The sequence below is a fragment of the Megalobrama amblycephala genome, linkage group LG16 (genome assembly GCF_018812025.1).
Source record: "Megalobrama amblycephala isolate DHTTF-2021 linkage group LG16, ASM1881202v1, whole genome shotgun sequence".
NCBI classification, from domain to species: domain Eukaryota; kingdom Metazoa; phylum Chordata; class Actinopteri; order Cypriniformes; family Xenocyprididae; genus Megalobrama; species Megalobrama amblycephala.
In genome coordinates, this window is record NC_063059.1 from 1,043,884 (window position 1) to 1,066,177 (window position 22,294).

At 37.7% G+C, this 22,294-nt stretch overlaps 1 protein-coding gene across 1 annotated transcript in view; it reads left to right on the plus strand.

Moving 5' to 3' along the window:
• The first annotated feature begins 101 nt into the window (after positions 1 to 101).
• The window catches only part of ift80 (intraflagellar transport 80 homolog (Chlamydomonas)), a 40,799-nt gene continuing 18,606 nt past the window's right edge, over positions 102 to 22,294 (plus strand). The window contains exons 1-8 of the mRNA XM_048162028.1: positions 102 to 347; positions 448 to 523; positions 3,343 to 3,564; positions 7,544 to 7,654; positions 8,823 to 8,891; positions 11,683 to 11,792; positions 13,240 to 13,329; positions 13,666 to 13,803. Of these exons, the coding sequence (XP_048017985.1) occupies positions 487 to 523; positions 3,343 to 3,564; positions 7,544 to 7,654; positions 8,823 to 8,891; positions 11,683 to 11,792; positions 13,240 to 13,329; positions 13,666 to 13,803 (777 nt within the window). The 5' untranslated portion in view covers positions 102 to 347; positions 448 to 486. The remainder of the gene's footprint in view (positions 348 to 447; positions 524 to 3,342; positions 3,565 to 7,543; positions 7,655 to 8,822; positions 8,892 to 11,682; positions 11,793 to 13,239; positions 13,330 to 13,665; positions 13,804 to 22,294) is intronic.

The window sequence follows — 22,294 nt, forward strand, 5'->3', positions numbered from 1 at the left end:
AAAAGAAAAAAAAACATTGAGAATAAAAAACAAAATACGAATTATTTAATAATATGCACCGCTACATCTCGCGAGAAGTGAGGCTGTAGGTTTGAAGAAAGGAGTTAAGTCTCGCGAGATGTGGGGTGGCGTTGTTTTAACGTCAGAGCAGACTTCCTAGCAAGAAAAGCAACATGTAACATAACAAATAATAATAATAAGAAGAAGATTGGGAGATCATGTAAGCGACTAGTGTTTACTCAGAAGTGTTCTTCCTCAGCATAGTCTGCATCAAGATCATTTGATGTTTCTGAAGTGATTTTATCAGAAGTAGCTCGCGTTTCCGTGGCAACGGCGCCTCCAGTCAGGTAAACATGCTACTTTACCGCTACTGTCTTTAGGATATATGATATATATATGATATATGTCTCATTTCAGTGGATTTTAATCGCTTCTTCTTATGATCAGGGAACTTTATCACATTTGAAGCACCAGAGACGCTGGAGGATGCGACTGAAAACATCTCTGCTGAAGGAACCCAAACATATCCTTTACTGTATTCACAGTCACATAATGTACATCCTGTATGTACTCATATACATGTTTGCATTGAACATGTGTATCATGTCTGTCTAGAGTTTACACTGATTACAGCTCTTATTTTGCTGTGGTGGTGATGATGTTTGGAGCACACACTCTTGGTCACAAAAACATTTTTGGTTCTTTATTCAAAAATTTATTATAAAATCTATTCAACTCATGACCAATCACTGCAAAGAACCATCAATTGTCAATCACATAATTACATCTTCCTCATCAACATCAACAATCCACATTGAATAATAATAAAACATTCATACCAAAAGAGGATGAAGCCTCAGGTAGGGGAAAAAATTGTATATAACAACACAATGAATAATAAATCAAGCATGCATACCAAAAAGGGGAAAGTGTATATATATCATCACAAGAGAATTATAACACTCTATAGCATCACATATGTGAATAATGCTTCATCATTCATTCCCAAAGGTGATAAGGTCTGTAATAATCCAATGTAACTCACTTTTTCAGTCCCACAAAAACATAAGTAGGAGACATCATGATTCAGAGAGAGCATACTTAACATCTTCTGATCGAACTCTTCACTAATTATTTGTTTCAGTTTTTGTGACGTTGTTTCAACATAACACAGACCACATGGACAACGAATCAAATAGACAACATGAGTGGAAACACAAGTAATAACAGAATTGATCAGATATTTTTTACGAGTTCTTGGATGACAGAAAAAAAGGATGTTTTGAATGTATAATTGCACTAGGCACAATATTAAGTATAGTAACATATTTACTGACATGTTGCTTGAGTCTTACTGATATAAATATTATAATTAAACTTTATTTGAAGTACTTCTTTATTGCACAATGCACATTTCTTAATGTTAAGCCTAAAATGTGTTTTAATATCACTATTAGTATGAATAATATGATCACTGTATAATAAATGCAAGATATTTAAAGTATACTTGCAATATTTCCACTTTAGCATAATCAAATATACTTAAGTATATCTTTAGTTGGACCTCAGCACTACTTCTGGATAACAGTACAAAATTAGTTGTTCCAGTTTAGCAGACTTTAAGTATATCAGTTTAGTATACCAAAAATACAATTGCAGGGTATTTATATTAAGTACATAAATATGTAACTGTATTTGTAGTATACTTAGCATAAAATAAATGTATTTCAAATACATTTTGGTATATTTATTTTTCACTAGGAACAGTCAAGTATGGTAGATCTTATGGCCAGTGGAGCTGGTGCTTTACAGAGACTAAATGAAAAAGAAAAAAAGAAAATCCAGCCAGAATCAGACCAGAAAGTTGGGTGTTCCAACAATACACCAGCTAACCATAAACCTATTTTTGTGCTCATTTTGGGATATCGCATTAAAAGACACAGGATCGAAACGCCAAGATGCGCATAAATTCTAAAGATGCACATAAATAATATGTGTTCAGTTGAGATGGGTCATTTTTTATTTGATAAGAAGGTGTACACTATGACTGAAACTCATTTACTGAATAAATCCCTCGACGCTGAACAATAAAGTCATGTGACTTTGCCTCAGCAGAGGCTGTGATTGGATAACTATGACTGACCAGTGGACCAATCACATCGCAGCATCTCAAATGTTGGTTTGGTGGTTCTGAAAGTCAAAGTCTGTCATCAGAATGATTTGGTTTAATTCCTCCAGAAGCGTCTCACATGATTGTGTTCGAACGCAAGATCACATGACAGCGTTTATTGAGTTTCGTCTGACGCTCTGAGACAAACTCATTTATGATGGAGGAAAAAAGAAACTTCCATTTTTAGTACTGATATTTTGCGCCAAGTGATAACTTTGTTTTCTTGAAGACATGGGATGGAAACGCTGCTTTATTCACAAATGTTTTATGCGATTTTCCAATTTTTGTGCACGAGTTAAATTGGCAACTTTGGATGGAAACACAGCTAATGATCCCATACACACATCAAAAGTGGTAAAGGATTGACTCAATCAGGCTAGAATTAAGCTTTTGAATTAAGAATGGCCTTCTCAAAAAAGTCCCGACTCAAACACTATTGAGAACATGTGGACTGTGTTGATTGTCAACAAATGTAGCTGAACTGCAGCAGTTCTGTCAAACATTCATTCAGAAGCTTGTGGATGATCAATGCCAAAAGTGCCTTAACTTGAAGTAATAATGGCCAAGGGATCTGCAACCAAACATTGTTTTTGACCCTGCCGATTTGGTCACATTTCCAGAAATTCCTCAATAACTTATATGAAGGAGCAAAAATGTATCATTTGAAACTGTTTGTAAACTTTTGACCATACCTGGTTATATAATAAACCTATGTTCTTACTTGCTTGAGACACAAATCTCATCTAATACACATTATAAATGACAACAAGCATGATAATGTCAAACAGTATTTTACTTCAGACTCCCGTCTGTATTAATTTTTAATTTCCAGGGGCATTTTTACCTTTATGAGGTAAAACACTGCATGCCGTACATACACGTAAATCTAAATAAGTAATGGGTATCCCAAAGTAGAAGGCAAAACAAACGTTTGAGTGCTACTTATTTTTATATCAGTGCACAAATGAATCCTGAGAACTGGTTGTGATGGTGGCAAATATACTAAACCCACAGGTCTAGAGTGGAATAATATGAAGTATAACAAACTAAAAAGACAAGTTCACTATGGGCAGTTTTTGCCATTATAAACAGGACCCTTTTTGCAAAATCTCTACTAGTTTTTAATGTATATGCACATTTGTCTGATGCTGTCAACCTTAACAGCTGCGCACACAGAGAGCTGGTGAGCTGTGTGGGATGGACGTCAGCTGATGAGCTGTACTCCTGCAGTGATGACCATCAGATCCTCAGGTGGAACCTGCTCACCAATGACACCAGTGTGCTGGTCAAACTCCAGGATGAGATCTATCCCATCGACCTGCACTGGTTCCCTAAGACCGTGAGCGGGAAGAAACAAGCCGTGGCTGAGATATTTGCCCTCACCAGCACTGATGGTAAAACTTCTGTTATGATCGGCCCGCCTCTTCACATGTGACATGAATAACAGCAAGTTTCAACATACGACCTGTCAGGCGTTGTGCTTTGATTCTGGGGTGAAATATGGGCCTCCAGTTCTTGAAAATGGCCCATGTTCAAGTACTGGCTTTACAGCTTTTGTTTAGAGCTCTGCCACAGATCTGCTGACCAATGGCAGAGGTGTTGACAGCTACTGTACAGAAACTGTATTTCTGAGGGCCTGCTCACACACATCTCATTGGCACAATATTTCATGCACTTCTAACCTGCACTCACATGCACTAAATATAGCACAGCGGAGGGCAGCTACATGCTGATTTGCAGTTTTAGGCGACCACAAATTACACAGAACACTCAGGGTTCTTTTAATACGCACCGCCACTAAGTATACGCTTGGCTAGCGTCCTCAATATCTGTCTCCATGCCTGACTGCCGTCTGTCTGCAGCACTGCTCTGACCTGCACAGCACACACACATAGAGGAAAGCAGCACGCAGAGGAAATCAACTACTGCTTATGCTGAGTTTTGGACAATTTGATAATTTATGTGGTGAAAAAGTGAACAGCTCTATTCACTAATATCTGGCTCACGCAAACATTTCTAGTTCATATTTCACCCCCAAAAAACAGAAGAACATTAAGAAACTAAAACAAAGCTTGTGTTTATGACAACAATGTAACAATATTTTCATCACAGTTAAGCTGATGTTTTCCACAACTTCTTTTGTTGTTTTATATTCACCACTAAATAAAAAATAAAAAAAGGTAATTGTCTCACAAATTATGACTTTTTGAGATTCAAACTCGCAATTACGAGTCATAAAGTCAGAATTGTGAGTTATAAAGTCAGAATTGTTAGATATAAAGTCGGAATTGTGAGTTATAAAGTCGGAATTGTGAGTTAAAGTTGGAATTGTGAGTTATAAAGTCGGAATTGTGAGTTATAAAGTCAGAATTGGAATTGTGAGTTATAAAGTCAGAATTGTGAGTTATAAAGGCGGAATTGTGAGTTATAAAGTCAGAATTGTGAGATATAAAGTCGGAATTGTGAGTTATAAAGTCAGAATTGTGAGATATAAAGTCGGAATTGTGAGTTATAAAGTCAGAATTGTTAGATATAAAGTCGGAATTGTGAGTTATAAAGTCGGAATTGTGAGTTAAAGTCAGAATTGTGAGTTATAAAGGCGGAATTGTGAGTTATAAAGTCAGAATTGTGAGATATAAAGTCGGAATTGTGAGTTATAAAGTCAGAATTGTGAGATATAAAGTCGGAATTGTGAGTTATAAAGTCAGAATTGTTAGATATAAAGTCGGAATTGTGAGTTATAAAGTCAGAATTGTGAGATATAAAGTCGGAATTGTGAGTTATAAAGTCAGAATTGTTAGATATAAAGTCGGAATTGTGAGTTATAAAGTCGGAATTGTGAGTTAAAGTTGGAATTGTGAGATATAAAGTCGGAATTGTGAGTTATAAAGTCAGAATTGGAATTGTGAGTTATAAAGTCAGAATTGTGAGATATAAAGTTGGAATTGTGAGATATAAAGTCAGAATTGTGAGATATAAAGTCGGAATTGTGAGTTATAAAGTCAGAATTGTTAGATATAAAGTCGGAATTGTGAGTTATAAAGTCGGAATTGTGAGTTAAAGTTGGAATTGTGAGATATAAAGTCGGAATTGTGAGTTATAAAGTCAGAATTGGAATTGTGAGTTATAAAGTCAGAATTGTGAGATATAAAGTTGGAATTGTGAGATATAAAGTCAGAATTGTGAGATATAAAGTCGGAATTGTGAGTTATAAAGTCAGAATTGTTAGATATAAAGTCGGAATTGTGAGTTATAAAGTCGGAATTGTGAGTTAAAGTTGGAATTGTGAGTTATAAAGTCGGAATTGTGAGTTATAAAGTCAGAATTGGAATTGTGAGTTATAAAGTCGGAATTGTGAGATATAAAGTCAGAATTGTGAGATATAAAGTCGGAATTGTGAGTTATAAAGTCAGAATTGTGAGATATAAAGTCGGAATTGTGAGTTATAAAGTCGGAATTGTGAGATATAAAGTCGGAATTGTGAGACATAAAGTCAGAATTGGAATTGTGAGTTATAAAGTCAGAATTGAAATTGTGAGTTAAAGTCAGAATTGTGAGTTATAAAGGCAGAATTGTGAGATATAAAGTCAGAATTGTGAGTTATAAAGGCGGAATTGTGAGTTATAAAGTCAGAATTGTGAGACATAAAGTCAGAATTGGAATTGTGAGTTATAAAGTCAGAATTGTGAGTTATAAAGGCGGAATTGTGAGATATAAAGTTGGAATTGTGAGTTATAAAGTCAGAATTGTGAGTTATAAAGGCGGAATTGTGAGATATAAAGTCGGAATTGTGAGTTATAAAGTCGGAATTGTGAGATATAAAGTCAGAATTGGAATTGTGAGTTATAAAGTCAGAATTGGAATTGTGAGTTAAAGTCAGAATTGTGAGTTATAAAGTCGGAATTGTGAGATATTAAGTCGGAATTGTGAGTTATAAAGTCAGAATTGGAATTGTGAGTTAAAGTCAGAATTGTGAGTTATAAAGTCAGAATTGGAATTGTGAGTTAAAGTCAGAATTGTGAGTTATAAAGTCAGAATTGGAATTGTGAGTTAAAGTCAGAATTGTGAGTTATAAAGTAGGAATTGTGAGATATTAAGTCGGAATTGTGAGTTATAAAGTCAGAATTGGAATTGTGAGTTAAAGTCAGAATTGTGAGTTATAAAGGCGGAATTGTGAGATATAAAGTCGGAATTGTGAGTTATAAAGTCAGAATTGTGAGTTATAAAGTCAGAATTGTGAGTTATAAAGGCGGAATTGTGAGATATAAAGTCGGAATTGTGAGTTATAAAGTCGGAATTGTGAGATATAAAGTCAGAATTGGAATTGTGAGATATAAAGTCAGAATTGCAATTGTGAGTTAAAGTCGGAATTGTGAGATATAAAGTCAGAATTGTGAGTTGTAAAGTCGGAATTGTGAGTTAAAGTCGGAATTGTGAGATATAAAGTCAGAATTGGAATTGTGAGTTAAAGTTGGAATTGTGAGTTATAAAGGCGGAATTGTGAGTTATAAAGTCGGAATTGTGAGTTATAAAGTCGGAATTGTGAGATATTAAGTCAGAATTGTGGGTTATAAAGTCGGAATTGTGAGTTAAAGTTGGAATTGTGAGTTATAAAGTCGGAATTGTGAGTTAAAGTTGGAATTGTGAGTTATAAAGTCGGAATTGTGAGTTAAAGTTGGAATTGTGAGTTATAAAGTCGGAATTGTGAGTTATAAAGTTGGAATTGTGTGATATAAAGTCAGAATTCTGTTTTTTTTTGTAATGCGAAGTTTTTATCGCAGTTCTGACTATAACTCGCAATTGTGAGTTTATATCTCACAATTCTGAGCAAAAAGTCAGAATTGTGAGATAAAAAGTATCCTTTTTTACTTTTTTATTTCATGGCGGAAATAATTTTCCATACATTTGTAATACTCAGTATTTGAAAATTGCAATGATATGCTGTCTGTATTTGTACTGATGCTTTACTTCTTTAAGGCCCGTTCACACTGAGGATTAATAACTACAACTATAAAGGTTTATTAATTATTCTATGAGAATAGGGAAGTCCACACTACAGCTGCAGTGATAACAACACAATGTCATTGGATCACTTTCAGCCAATCAGAATCCACTAGACTTCAAAGGCTCAAGCATTTAAAGCAGCAGGTGACGTAAGTGCAGCGAGCACTTCAGATCATTATTGTGCATTGATGTGTGGGCACTAATATAGTTATCATTAGAGATATTGTTCTGGTGGGAACGGGCCTTCACAGTACTGTTATGAAGATTTCTGTCCTCATCTTCTTTGGTTTGCTACACTCGTCTAGTGTTTGTGAGCAGAGTATGGTGTCCTCTCACCGCAGTCTGACTGTGTGCTGTTGTGTTGTGTAGGTAAACTCCATCTGGTGTCTAAATCGGGCCGTATAGAGAAGAGTGTGGAGGCCCATCGAGGAGCCGTTCTGGCTGGACGCTGGAATCATGACGGAACCGCTCTTATCACAGGTTCATCAATACACACCCTCAACAGACTTCATCTGAAGACATTCAGCTCCATACAACACACAGCGCTGAAGGAAAATAATCAACAATAAAACCGCACAGAGCTGCTTACTCTCACAGACTAAGAGCAGACAAGAAATGAAGTTGTGTTGATGAAAATTAGTAATTGTTATAAATTACACATATTTTGACCACGAAAAAAAAAAAACATTTAGCCTATTAGTCTCACATTATTACCTCAGATGTCTGTTGTGTTTTTGAGCTCTGAACAGTAAGTTACTCTAGGGCAGTGGTATTCAAATGGCGGACCGCAGGACATAATTGCACCATTTTACCGTTTCTACAGATTAAAGTGAGCCGTGCATCAAAACAGCAGAACGGTACACATCACAAGCGCTCGGGGTCATTTACGATAATGATCTTTTGGCACTACTTCCTCTAATATTTTATCTAGAGCCAAACACGCTTCATTCAAGCCCTTTCCGCTCCGTGCATGTTCTCTCTCCAGCTAAAGACGTAAAGCGCCGCATTAAGACCTGCAGATGACGCGATATCTTAACAATGGTAGCAGAAGCACTGTAAGCAGAAAAATAGATACTTTTGCTTAAACGCTGCAGAAAATGAGAATGCAGCAAAAATAGAGACTGGACCTTTTGGAACTTTAATTGAAAACCACTGCTCTAGGGATCCGTTTGTTTGGGAAGTATGACATTGCAAAATTTAAAGGGATAGTTCACCCAAAAAGGCCCTTTTGTTCCAAACCTGTATGACTTTATTTCTTTCATACAATTGAGAAATTAATCCCCAATATATGTTATGTTTTGTATAACACTTTTCACAACACACATTGTTTCAAAGCAGCTGTAAGGGAAGTGATATCATTACAGACAGTAATAGTGTCAATTATGCCTCTAAAGTCCCTATTTGAACAGTTAATGAAAGTCATGCCACAATGCATTCAAGCCACCTGTATGTGTAGCTCTTGTTTTCAGCCACCGTCGAATAGAGGCACTTTTCATCATCCAATTAATTCCTCATGGATAAAGTCCCACTGTTTAGTGTTTTTTCCTTGTTGATTATCCTACTTCACAATATGAAAGTAAAATGCTGACTTTAAGCACACAGGTCAGACTGTTTACAAGGATGTTTGTTGTTTTTCTTTGTGTGTCAGCTGGTGAAGATGGACAGCTCAAGATCTGGTCTAAGAGTGGGATGCTGAGGTCAACTTTAGCCCAACAAGGTACACACACACACACACACACACACACATCAAACTTTCTTTTGCGTCTCTCAGAAATCAGCTTTGTCAAATAGCCGCGTTACTGTCTCTGTGTGTCTCTCTGAATCATGCACGTTTTCTAACACTTGATGTAGACTCATGATTTTCCAAACCTGTGTGACTTTCAGTCTTCTGCAGAGCACAAAAGAAAATATTATTTGAGTGTTTTATTCAGTGAACATTGTGCTTGACCCCACTGACCAAGCACTTAAAACATGAACTGTAGAGAAACCTTCTTTAGTGTCTTGATTTGATTTGCTGTGAAAATCCAATATCAAACATGAGAGACACATTCTAATGAGGTTATTACAGGAAGTCTGTGTAACACAATCCACGTATAGGCATTTTGTCCATTAGCTGGACATTTCATTTCCAGCACAAACATGCTCACAGTGTTTGAGAGTCTCTCAGTGAGAGGTCTTCACGGCTTTGATCTGAAAATCGAGGTCTGACCCGAGACACGAGTGGATTTAGGTGCAAAACGGGTTGGGACTGACATTAGTAGCATTGGGTCTCTGGTAATTATCAATAAATGTGTTTTACTGAATAGACCCGAGAAACTCAAATTCTTTTAAAATATGTCAACCTTCCATTCTGTTTCGTTCTGGACGTCTAATAATATTTTATCATTTAAAACAAATCTGTCATTCTATGACAACTTCATTTTGTCGTGGGCTCCATATAAACCAAACTCTGTGATATCTGAGGCATTGGAGACAATGAGTGCGGGATTTTCTTTTTTATATTAAAGGGGTCCTTGATTATGATTTAACTTTAGTTAGTGTGTAATGTTGCTGTTTGATCATAAACAACATCTGCAAAGTCACGACACTCAAAGTTCAATGCAAAGAGATATTTTCTTTTACAGAAATCACTTTTTAAACGGCTGGTAGGGACTACAACGAGCTTCTTCCTGGGTTAGTGACATCACAAACCCTAAAATTTACATAAACCCCGCCCCAGAGAACACGCAACAAAGGGGGCGGGGCCATGTTGGGCTGCTTTAGAGAAGAGGAAGAGTTGTTGTAGTAGAGTGTTGTTGACATGCCGTCATTTTACGCCGGACTGCTTCACAAACGAGGGTCAATTCAACACAAAAGATGAACATGACGGCACATGCTAGTGGATGAGTTGAATCAACTCCACAGCAACTACATCAATTTATCCACTAACCATTCAGAAACGTCTAAAAGTTGTAACTTCTTCCTGAGTCTCTCCATCAGTGTCGACTCCGGTTTGAACAATGTAAGGCTGAACACCGTTACTGACAATCCTCATTTTGGCTGCGTGAGATTCTCCAGATTTGTTGTTGTTGAGCTGTTAAAGCTCCGCCCTCTTCTGGAAAGGGGGCGGGAGTAGCAGCTCATTTGCATTTAAAGGGACACACACAAAAACAGCGTGTTTTTGCTCACACCCAAGTGAGCATTATTGGTCTCCTTTAACATAAAATTCCTTGTTATTTGAAGTGCAATATTCAGCATATTCTCCTTGGAATTGCTCTTCCAAGCGGAAAAACTGTGTACCTTGGCCAAATATCGACTATAGAAGACCAGCTAAAAGCAGTTGATGCCAAAATAATGAACAAAATCAATTGAACAAAAATGAAAACTTTGTGAAAATCCATTGAAAAACATTTTCTCTCACATTTTCTACATAAAGCTTAAGCTACATTATCTGGCTTCTGGAAACATGGGTTAAAAACATAGCTAGTGTAAGGATCAGAGATGAATTGTATGTACTAATAAGCTTGGAAGATCTACACCTACACCTGCCGTGGTGTTTCTTATTTGTCATCTCTTATTTTGGTCTGCTTCACACCCAGTTGAAAAAGTCCCTTCTTGCCACGTGTAGGGCTGTGGGTTTGAAAAAAATGCCATAGGGTCTGACTCGTGTCTGTTTTTATCGTGTCTGTTTCGGGTCAGGTTTTTCTTTTTTAAAAACAAAAGGTCACACTTTAGATTAGGGTCCAGTTCTCACTATTAACTACAACTTTTCCCTCAATAAACTCCTAATTACTGCTTATTAATAGTTAGTAAGGTAGTTGTTAAGTTTAGGTATGGGGTAGGATTATGGGATGTAGAATATGATCATGCAGAATAAGGCATTAATATCTACCTTATAAGTACTAATAAACAGCATATGCATGATAATAAGCAACTAGTTAATAGTGAGAATTGGACCCTAAACTAAAGTGTTAAAATAATTTATGCATGTCAGGTTCAGGTAAAGAAAAAGGCCGAGAAGACCTCTAGTTTCAGGTTGGACTGTGCCGTATGTTTGAGTATGGGTGGAGGAGCCAGCAGAGGAAACTCATTACAGCCTCATGACACCACGAGACAAACCACACACACCTGGAGCGGCTCAAATGTCAACATCTCTGGCTCGCTCTCTGGGTTTGTTTACATGCACACCAGAACAATGTTTGTCACAAGAAAGCTGCTCAAGACATGGAAGCGGTGTTCACGTTTACATGCGTTGTGTTAGTGGAGTGCGGCGTCAGTTAGCCGCTTACTTTAGTACACACTCCACACACTCTCTTATAGGTTTACATGACCGCATGCGTTCTCCAGCAGAAGCCCAGGTGTGCTGCACCGCTTCCTCCTGATCTCTTAATCGGTGTAAGAAAAACAGCTTTTTTCAAAACCCTGAAATGAGCTGTTTTCTCAACGTTCACATTTCACACACTGGTCATGTGTCTGTTCATATGCGCTCTGAGCGGGTTAACTCATGTTTTGAACTGTGTTTTTCACAGGGACGCCCGTGTACTCGGTGGCATGGGCTCCAGACTCCGGACGGGTTCTGTACACATCAGGTCGGCAGCTGGTCGTGAAGCCGCTGCAGCCCAGCTCCAAAGTCCTGCAGGTACTCACAACATTCACACAGAGCATGATGACTGACACACACACTTACAGGTACACAGCATTTCAGATTATGTCATTTAGCTGACATTGTAACAATACAAAGGTGGTTGAAAATTGGTAAACTTGTTTAAGTCAAGAAAAAAGAAAAGAAATGAAAGACTTGTAGTCATTTTCTCATGGCAGTTAAGCACAGTCCATCACATGTAGGATTTGTTTTCAGTTCTATATTATCTGTAAACGGTTACATAATCTCTGTTAGGTGTGAAGCAATATAACAGTTACCCATATGCAAGTTCAAATTTCTTAACCACTTAAAGTTTTCCAGTATCGATTCTCAGAGCCATGTCAAAAATCATTTCGAAGTTCAGAATACCCGATAAGCGGTTTACTGTTTGCTAACATCCCAGCAGTGCCTTACGCTGATGGGATTTGTGTTGAGATGATTGTGTAAATACTGTATGAGCACCATACTATCCCCTCAGTAACACAACAAACAACTGTGAGATCAGTGAAGAAATGTTAAATGTGTTTAACCAGAACTTGAATATTTATTATTTTAAGCTTGTTTTTATTTAAAAAAAAAATACTCCCTGCACTTTGGAACGTGATTTTATGGTTGTTAAAACATAAAAAGAACATTCCTAGAATGTTATTATTTAGTTCCCAAAAATAACCCAACATGAACCCAATACTAACGTTAGGGAATGTTCTGTGTTTGCTGGGTAAACGGTGATGTGGTCATGTCACATGACTCATGTGAGGTGTAACTAATTATGATGATTGAGTTGGAAGGGATGGCGAGAGATTTGTCTCTATTTCTTTGTTATAGTAGTTATACTGCAAAGACCCCTCCCCTTCATGACCCTTGACCTCCTCGGCTCAAGCTGAGGTCAGACCCGAGGGTGGGGGTTGGGAGGGACGTCACAGCTGGGTCACATTTACTCAGCAAAAACACACAACTTGATGCATTCAGATCTCTGGAAGCAAAACAGACCGAGAAAGAGAGAGAGACTGTGTGTGTGTGTGTGTGTGTGTGTGTGTGTGTGTGTGTGTGTGTGTGTGTGTGTGTGTGTGTGTGCGCTCAGTGTTCCTAGAGAGAGCAGAATATAGACTTCACGCTTCACATCAGAATCATATACTTGTCCTAGAACTCATTCCCAGGATCAGATGATTCTTAAAGGGACAGTTCCCCAAAAATGTAAATTCTGTCATCAATTACTCACCCTCATGTCGTTCCACACCCGTTAGATCTTAATTCATCTTCAGAACACAAATTAAGATATTTTTGACGAAATCCGAGAGCTCACTGTCCCTCCATTGACAGTCTATGTAACTACCATAGCATCGATTCCAAGCAAATTGCATCAACTTACGACAAAACTGAAGTGTGAGTCGCTTTAGATAATAGCATCTGCCAGAAATAAATAACTTGTCCTCTGTGTCTGCAGTGGAAAGCCCATGATGGAGTCATTCTGAAGGTGGACTGGAGTGCCGTCAATGATCTCATACTGTCAGGAGGAGAAGACTGCAAATATAAGGTGAGCACATGCTGATAATGCAATGCAAACGAGTTAAACGGTTGTTGTTTCGCTTTCGATGAAGACAGTAAAAATACTTTTTTGTTCACACCCAAATAGGGGCAAATTTGACAAGCTATAATAAATGATCTGTGGGGTATTTTGAGCTGAAACTTCACAGACACATTCTGGAGACACCAGAGACTTATATTACATCTTGTGAAAGGGGCATTATAGGACCTCTTTAAGTCCATGCAGTAATTCTGTTGTGATAGACACTGCAGCGGTGTGACCCAGCCTTTGTCTGAGAGATGTTTGTGGTCAGTGGTGATCAGTGTTATCCTCTGTGACATCCAGGTGTGGGACAGCTATGGGCGGCTCCTCTTCTCCAGTTCTCCTCATGATTACCCGATCACCGCAGTGGCCTGGGCTCCTGACGGTGAGCTCTTTGCCATGGGCTCCTTCCATACGCTCAGACTGTGTGATAAGACCGGGGTAAGTGTATGATCCTTTCTCACTGCCCGTGAAATCTGGAGGAGCATTAGTGGTGTAGTTAAAGGGTTAGTTCACCCAAAAATGAAAATAATGTAATTAATTACTCACCCTCATGTCGTTCCACACCTGTAAGACCTTTGTTAATCATTGGAACACAAATTAAGATATTTTTGATGAAATCCGATGGCTCAGTGAGGCCTGCATAGCCAGCAATGACATTTCCTCTCTCAAGATCCATTAATGTACCAAAAACATATTTAAATCAGTTCATGTGAGTACAGTGGTTCAATATTAATATTATAAAGTGATGAGAATATTTTTGGTGCGCCAAAAAAACAAAATAACGACTTATTTAGTGATGGCCGATTTCAAAACAAGAAATCGGAGCGTTATGAATCTTTTGTGTCGAATCATGATTCGGATCACGCGTCAAACCGCCAAACTGCTGAAATCACGTGACTTTGCCACTCCGATTCATGATTTGATACACTGATTCATAACGCTTTCATAACATCATTCATAATGTGTTTTGAAATCGGCCATCACTATATAAGTCATTATTTTGTTTTTTTGGCGCTCCAAAAATATTCTCATCACTTTATAATATTAATATTGAACCACTGTACTCACATGAACTGATTTAAATATGTTTTTAGTACATTAATGGATCTTGAGAGAGGAAATGTCATTGCTGGCTATGTAGGCCTCACTGAGCCATCGGATTTCATCAAACATATCTTAATTTGTGTTCTGAAGATGAACAAAGGTCTTACGGGTGTGGAATGACATGAGGGAGAGTAATTAATGACTGAATTTTCATTTTTGGGTGAACTAACCCTTTAACGTTATGGCCTTAACTTTACCACTTTTTGCCAGTTTTAGTGTATTAAGTTGTTTATAAGGAATCACATGATGTGACACAAAACAATTTCACCTGGGCGATCATCTCAAACCTTATCCATTCACCTAATGGTGTTTTATTAACAAGATTCGGGAGGAGCGGGTTCAGATAATTAACCTGATTAGCACAGGTGGAGAGCATTCAGTTAGGTATAAATACAGCAGATTTACTTCTGTTCTTCTGAGAGTTTATCAGCATCCCTCCTCACTTCAGATCTATCTATTTTCACTCTGGGTTCAGGCCAATATTCCAGGCTCGGAGACCTCCCCCCGGACAGCACACCAAATACACATAACGTTTATTATATTGAATTATATGTACATGTGAACTCGTGAATTGATCTAATACTGAATTTCCACCTCATTATCTCACATGTCTAGTTATATTTGTGCCTGTAATGAGTGTGTGTGTGTGTTTGAGCAGACTGGTGAAGGGTTAAAGCTGTGAGGGTTTCATACGGAGTGCTGTGTCAGCGGTTCACTGCATTAACCCCCTCAGTAAAACACACACGAGTGCCAGAGCACTTAAACAAACACGCGTTTGCAGTTTTTCAGCTCAATTCAGAGACAAATCACAGATGCGGTACAGATGTGTGTGCACGTGCAGTGTCTTTACTCCTAATGTAACACATTTTGAATTATCTGTGGATGAAATGTGGTAAATCAGAGCTTGACTTCAGTGCCTGGGGATTGTCAGTTTAGTGGAATGGTGAGATGATCTGAGATGAGCCCTTTACCTTTTATTCGTTAGGCTGTGTTTTATCAGCAACAGGTTCTCTTTGCTCAGTTCCTGCGGTTGAAACGGAGCATCAGTGACAGTGGCAACATACTGATATTTCATTCATTTTGTTAAAGTGGTAGACTCCGAATTGGATAAATAAAGGAGATTACAGTTTACAGCTACCATGATGAACTAATCATCGCTCTACATCAGATCTGTTATCAGTTATTATCGAGCTCTGTAGTGTGCAGTATCTGAAGTATACATGAGTGTGATGTTGTGTGAGCCCACATGCACATATACCAGTGGACAGCAGTGTATTTATGAGTGTTTGCAGCTGGTGTGTAGCGTCAGTGTGACTCATTCCCTCAGACCACTGCTGCTGCCATCATGTTTGATTCAGACACAGTCAGAGCCCAGATGATATTGGCTTCTTCCCCAGCGATGACAGAATTAACCCACTCAGTTTCCAGGGACTTATTTGAGCGGACTTTGATTGCCTTGCTTTGTGTTGTGTTGAGCTTGACATGAAATGAGTTTCAGAGTAGGTTTAGAGTTGACAAAACCAAACCAGTCGATCCTTACAAAACATAAGTATACTTCAAGTTCATTTTATTAAACACGCTTAAGTAAATTTCATGTGTATTTTAAGTATACTAATGTCAATGAAGTAATTTTATACTTGTAAGTGTACTGTTTCAATACTTGGGACTAAATGTAAAATGTTTAAAGGTGCCCTAGATTATGTTTTTAAAAGATGTAATATAAGTCTAAGGTGTCTCCTGAATGTGTCTGTGAAGTTTCAGCTCAAAATACCCCATAGATTTTTTTTAATTAATTTTTTTAACTGCCTATTTTGGGGCATCATTATAAACGCGCCGATTTTATGCTGCGGCCCCTTTAAATCCCGTGCTCTCCGCCCACAGAGCTCGCGCTTACCTTGAGCAGTGCCGTAACAAAGTTTACACAGCTAATATAACCCTCAAAATGGATCTTTACAAAGTGTTCGTCATGCATGCGGCATGCATGCGTCGGATTATGTGAGTATTGTATACTGTTATATTGTTTACTTCTGATTTTGAATGAGTTTGATAGTGCTCCGTGGCTAACGGCTAATGCTACACTGTTGGAGAGATTTATAAAGAATGAAGTTGTGTTTATGAATTATACAGACTGCAAGTGTTTAAAAATGAAAATAGCGACGGCTCTTGTCTCCGTGAATACAGTAAGAAACGATGGTAACTTTAACCACATTTAACAGTACATTAGCAACATGCTAACGAAACATTTAGAAAGACAATTTACAAATATCACTAAAAATATCATGTTATCATGGATCACCGACAATGTTTTCTACCTTAGTAGTTTTATACCGCAAGCATACTTTTTATTTAAATAACATCATACTTAAAGTTTACTATTTATATATCATTTGTGCATTTTTAAGTATACTACTATTAATTAAATAATTTTTCTACTTTAAATATATAAGTATATATATAAGTTGCCAGCCAGCACCAGAATTTATCATTTTCACAAAACTTTCATGTCCCTCAGAATAATTTGGTGTATGAGTATCTCAACATGCAATATATCAGAAGAAAGAACTGAAAGTACTGCAATTACATTCCCTTTCACTTGTAATAGACTTAATACGGTATACATTACTATATTAATATAATAACATTCAGAATGTACAAACCCGATTTTTAAAAAAGTTGGGACACTGTACAAATTGTGAATAAAAAAGGAATGCAATAATTTACAAATCTCATAAACTTATATTTTATTCACAATAGAATATAGATAACATATCAAATGTTGAAAGTGAGACATTTTGAAATGTCATGCCAAATATTGGCTCATTTTGGATTTCATGAGAGCTACACATTCCAAAAAAGTTGGGACAGGTAGCAATAAGAGGCCGGAAAAGTTAAATGTACATATAAGGAACAGCTGGAGGACCAATTTGCAACTTATTAGGTCAATTGGCAACATGATTGGGTATAAAAAGAGCCTCTCAGAGTGGCAGTGTCTCTCAGAAGTCAAGATGGGCAGAGGATCACCAATTCCCCCAATGCTGCAGCCAAAAATAGTGGAGTAATATCAGAAAGGAGTTTCTCAGAGAAAAATTGCAAAGAGTTTGAAGTTATCATCATCTACAGTGCATAATATCATCCAAAGATTCAGAGAATCTGGAACAATCTCTGTGCGTAAGGGTCAAGGCTGGAAAACCATACTGGATGCCCGTGATCTTCGGCCCTTAGACGGCACTGCATCACATACAGGAATGCTACTGTAATGGAAATCACAACATGGGCTCAGGAATACTTCCAGAAAACATTGTCGGTGAACACAATCCACCGTGCCATTTGCTGTTGCCGGCTAAAACTCTATAGGTCAAAAAAGAAGCCATATCTAAACATGATCCAGAAGCGCAGGTGTTTTCTCTGGGCCAAGGCTCATTTAAAATGGACTGTGGCAAAGTGTAAAACTGTTCTGTGGTCAGACGAATCAAAATTTGAAGTTCTTTTTGGAAAACTGGGACGACATGTCATGCAGACTAAAGAGGACAAGGACAACCCAAGTTGTTATCAGTTCAGAAGCCTGCATCTCTGATGGGATGGGGTTGCATGAGTGCGTGCGGCATGGGCAGCTTACACAACTGGAAAGGCACCATCAATGCTGAAAGGTATATCCAAGTTCTAGAACAACATATGCTCCCATCCAGACGTCGTTTCTTTCAGGGAAGACCTTGCATTTTCCAACATGACAATGCCAGACCACATACTGCATCAATTACAACATCATGGCTGCGTAGAAGAAGGATCCGGGTACTGAAATGGCCAGCCTGCAGTCCAGATCTTTCACCCATAGAAAACATTTGGCGCATCATAAAGAGGAAGATGCGACAAAGAAGACCTAAGACAGTTGAGCAACTAGAAGCCTGTATTAGACAAGAATGGGACAACATTCCTATTCCTAAACTTGAGCAACTTGTCTCCTCAGTCCCCAGACGTTTGCAGACTGTTATAAAAAGAAGAGGGGATGCCACACAGTGGTAAACATGGCCTTGTCCCAACTTTTTTGAGATGTGTTGATGCCATGAAATTTAAAATCAACTTATTTTTCCCTTAAAATGATACATTTTCTCAGTTTAAACATTTGATCTGTCATCTGTTTTATTCTGAATAAAATATTGAAATTTGAAACTTCCACATCATTGCATTCTGTTTTTATTCACAATTTGTACAGTGTCCCAAATTTTTTGAAATCGGGTTTGTAGTTCCAAACAAAATCACAGCTGAACCGCTGTGCATCCCTGAGCAAACACAGGTGTTTCGATTATGAATGAATCTGTGTTTTCAAACGAATCTATTGAGTCAATGATTCAGTGACCCATTCATAAAGACACTTGCTTTTTTCCTGAATGAATCAGCCGTTTGAACGAATCAATTGAATGAATGATTCAGTGATAAAGACAGTGACATTCCACCCCCCTAAGTTTCATCTTTAAAGCATAATTTTAGCTGTTTAAATCATTTAATATTTCTATATTCAAAACTTTCTATTTGAAACATTAATCTCATAACATGGTTATCATGAATTCAAATGCATTCATGCCACTTCTGAGCCTCATTAAACAGTCTGTAAATGTTCTTCTGTGCGTCCTCTGCAGTGCAAAGATGAATTTTGTTAGTAATGATTTCATTTGATTGGTAACTTATTTTTCCTTATTGTGTCTTCTTATTCTAACTCAATTTATAAAAATGAAAAAATATGAATTTGACATAAAAGATGACACATTTAATAAGTTTAGAAAAAATGCCCTTATAAAATAAACAAACAAACAAGCAAAACAATCCCTGGCAAGTCATTTTAAGGACTCAAATATAGGGAAGGTTAATTTCTGTCATTGATCAGAAGGTGCTCCTAAAAAGAAATGTAAGCGTAGAGCCCTGGATGTAACATGACACACACAAGCGAAGTACGTCTGTACTGTATGCAGTTTCACACAAAATCAGTCCTGACAGCTCCAAATATATATTTCTTCTATTTCAAAAAAAAAATTTTAAAAATTAAATAAAGAATGCAAACAAGCTCGATTTCATGCATGATTGTATATTGAAATGTGTCACACATCAAGTGTGCAAGCAGGCTCTGCATTCTGAGTGTCAAGATGGACAATACAGTGATTATTAGTGTAACTGTTTTCAACAATTTCCAGCAGCGTCCTGAATAATAACACATCTCTGGGCACACTTCTGAAAGACACACATACAACAGACCTGCAAAGCATTCAGGTCTGCATTTACACAGTTGCATAAGAATTGGCTGCACAATACAAGGTGATATAAAGTTTTTTTTGTGGAAAAAGTAGTAATGTTAAGCCTAGTAAAAACAGTAGTAAAGTTAAGTGCGTGAGCAGGTTTGCAGTGTGCAGTAACAGTTAATCTCTCCTCCAGCTGAACACACTGGGCTCAACACATACAACGACACACGAGACCTCTGGAGCTGAGCTCAATGCGTTCAACACAATCCTCTAGAAGAACAGAGAGATAAATCACGCAGGTGTGTGTGTGTGGATATGTCATTTAGAGTCAGTTGAGCTGGGTCATCCTGAGGTGCAGGTGTGTGTGTGTGTGTATGTGTGTGTGTGGAGGACACAACTCTGCCAACCCTCATAAAACATCCCCACTAACTCTACTCCTCGCTCGTCTAATCGCTTCTTTCTATTCCTCTTGAAATGAAGTGTCTTGGATCTGTTCATGTTACAGGACTGTACGGGATGAACTGCATGATAGTGTAGGGACATTTCTTGTGTTGTGATGACCTGGTCTAATTTAACACATATACAAAACAAGCAAATGAACAGAGACAGAAAGTCTTTTACTGTGACCTCTTCTTCACCTGATGTACATATACAGACAGCGAGAAGTCAGAGTCAGCACACAACAAAGAAACACAGACCAAACAGACACGCACTGAAAACTGCTTTATGTCACGGGAATGAAAAATAGTGCTAAGAAAACAGCCGACCATCTCTCTGCCCTCCCATCTGTGTGTGTGTGTGTGTGTGTGTGTTTTGGGGGAGGGTCAGTGACATATGTTGTGCTGTAATGACTCCCTGTGGATGTATGTGCTGAATCAGCCCCATTACATCAGACACGTTAGATATGTCTGTCCTGACCCACTCACACACACACACACACACACAGAGCGAGTGTTTACACATGCTGTCAGGCAGTAGGGAGGTGAGCTGTGTACATCTGGCACAGCTGGCTTCACTTACATCTGCTATTATTCAGTTACACACAGGACAGATATGGTGTACACATCCACACACACCTTCTGACATGCTACACACACTGTAAGAGATCATGCACAGTGACAGTGTGTGTGTGCATATGTGAATCTACATTAGGGGTGTGCAAAACTGTCAGTAATAATAATCAGACAGTATTTTGCGCAGTGTGTTTCTATATCTTTGGCTGGTTTCGGCCTGTTGTGGTCAGCTGACTGATGAAGCTTTTCATATTCTGTTCTCAGCCAATATTTCCCACCTTAAACTGATTTCCAGGGGCATTTTTACCTTGATAACAGCAGTTTTTCCTAACCTTATTAGATGCATGCATCATTGTTTATGTCAAATTCTTATATTTACTCAATTATCATAATGAGACACTATAGGCTGTTAATGAAATGAATTCAGTATCAACATCCATCTTTGCACTGCAGAAGTGGCACAGAATCTGCATCTGAGGTGGCATTTAGGTAGGCCTATCTTTACAGGCTGTTTAATGCAGCTCAGGTGTGACATGAATGCATTTAAACAGCAATTGCAATCACATAAATTATGCTATGGGAAAAATGAAATGATACTTTAACCCCTTAAACCTGAAGTGTCCCGCAATAAAATGTATAATCAAATTACTAAGCAACCACTGATGGCAATAACACAAAATAGGTATAATTTTAAAGTTTAGAGTCTGAACTTTACAATGAATATAGCCAATTTGATTAAATCTAAGTACTGCTGAGTTATTTGCTGAAAAATAATAATAATAAAAAAAATTATAATTTAGGAAATATTTTTTTTACTACGTACTCCAATGTGTCAAAAGCATCATCCAGCTCAGATAATCATGTGTTATATGTCATTTGAAAGGTCTCACGGAGTAGAGTACAACGAGTATAATTGTTTTGGGCTTTGACTAAACTTAAGCGAGTTTTTGTACGTGAAGCCGCGCAAGACCCATATCTAAATAATAAACCGATGCAGCATTTATATCATGTTTTGGCTCGTAACTTCAAGAAACATGCTCCGATTGTGGAAAATTGGACATCATTATTTACAGCAGATTCTCATGATTAATATGAGTCCAGCATAACCCAATAAGCCGATCACGAGATATTGATCACGCAATTACGACACATAAAACCCCACAGACGCACATATGCTAACTAAAACTAAAATGTAGCTATCACTTGGCATTTCTGCTTATAACTTCATGAAACATGAATATATTGTAGAAAATGGCACATCATTACTTACAGTGGATTCTCCCGATTGAAATGAGTCCAAGATCGTCATAATCCAATAAGCCGATCACGAGTTACTTCACGTGAAAGAATGATTTTAAAAATGCCCATCAGGGGATGCCAATGGATAAACAAAAAGGCTACCTTGGTTCCAAATGCTGTAACTTTTGATTTCTTTATGGGATCTTTATGGGATTATGAAGTTATGAGTTTTTGTGCATGTCACTCAGAAAACAAAAACAAATTAAAAATGCCTACCTTTGTTCCAAATGCTATAACTTTTGAATGAACCCGCTACCTTATTTCCTTCATGAGATATTCCATTTT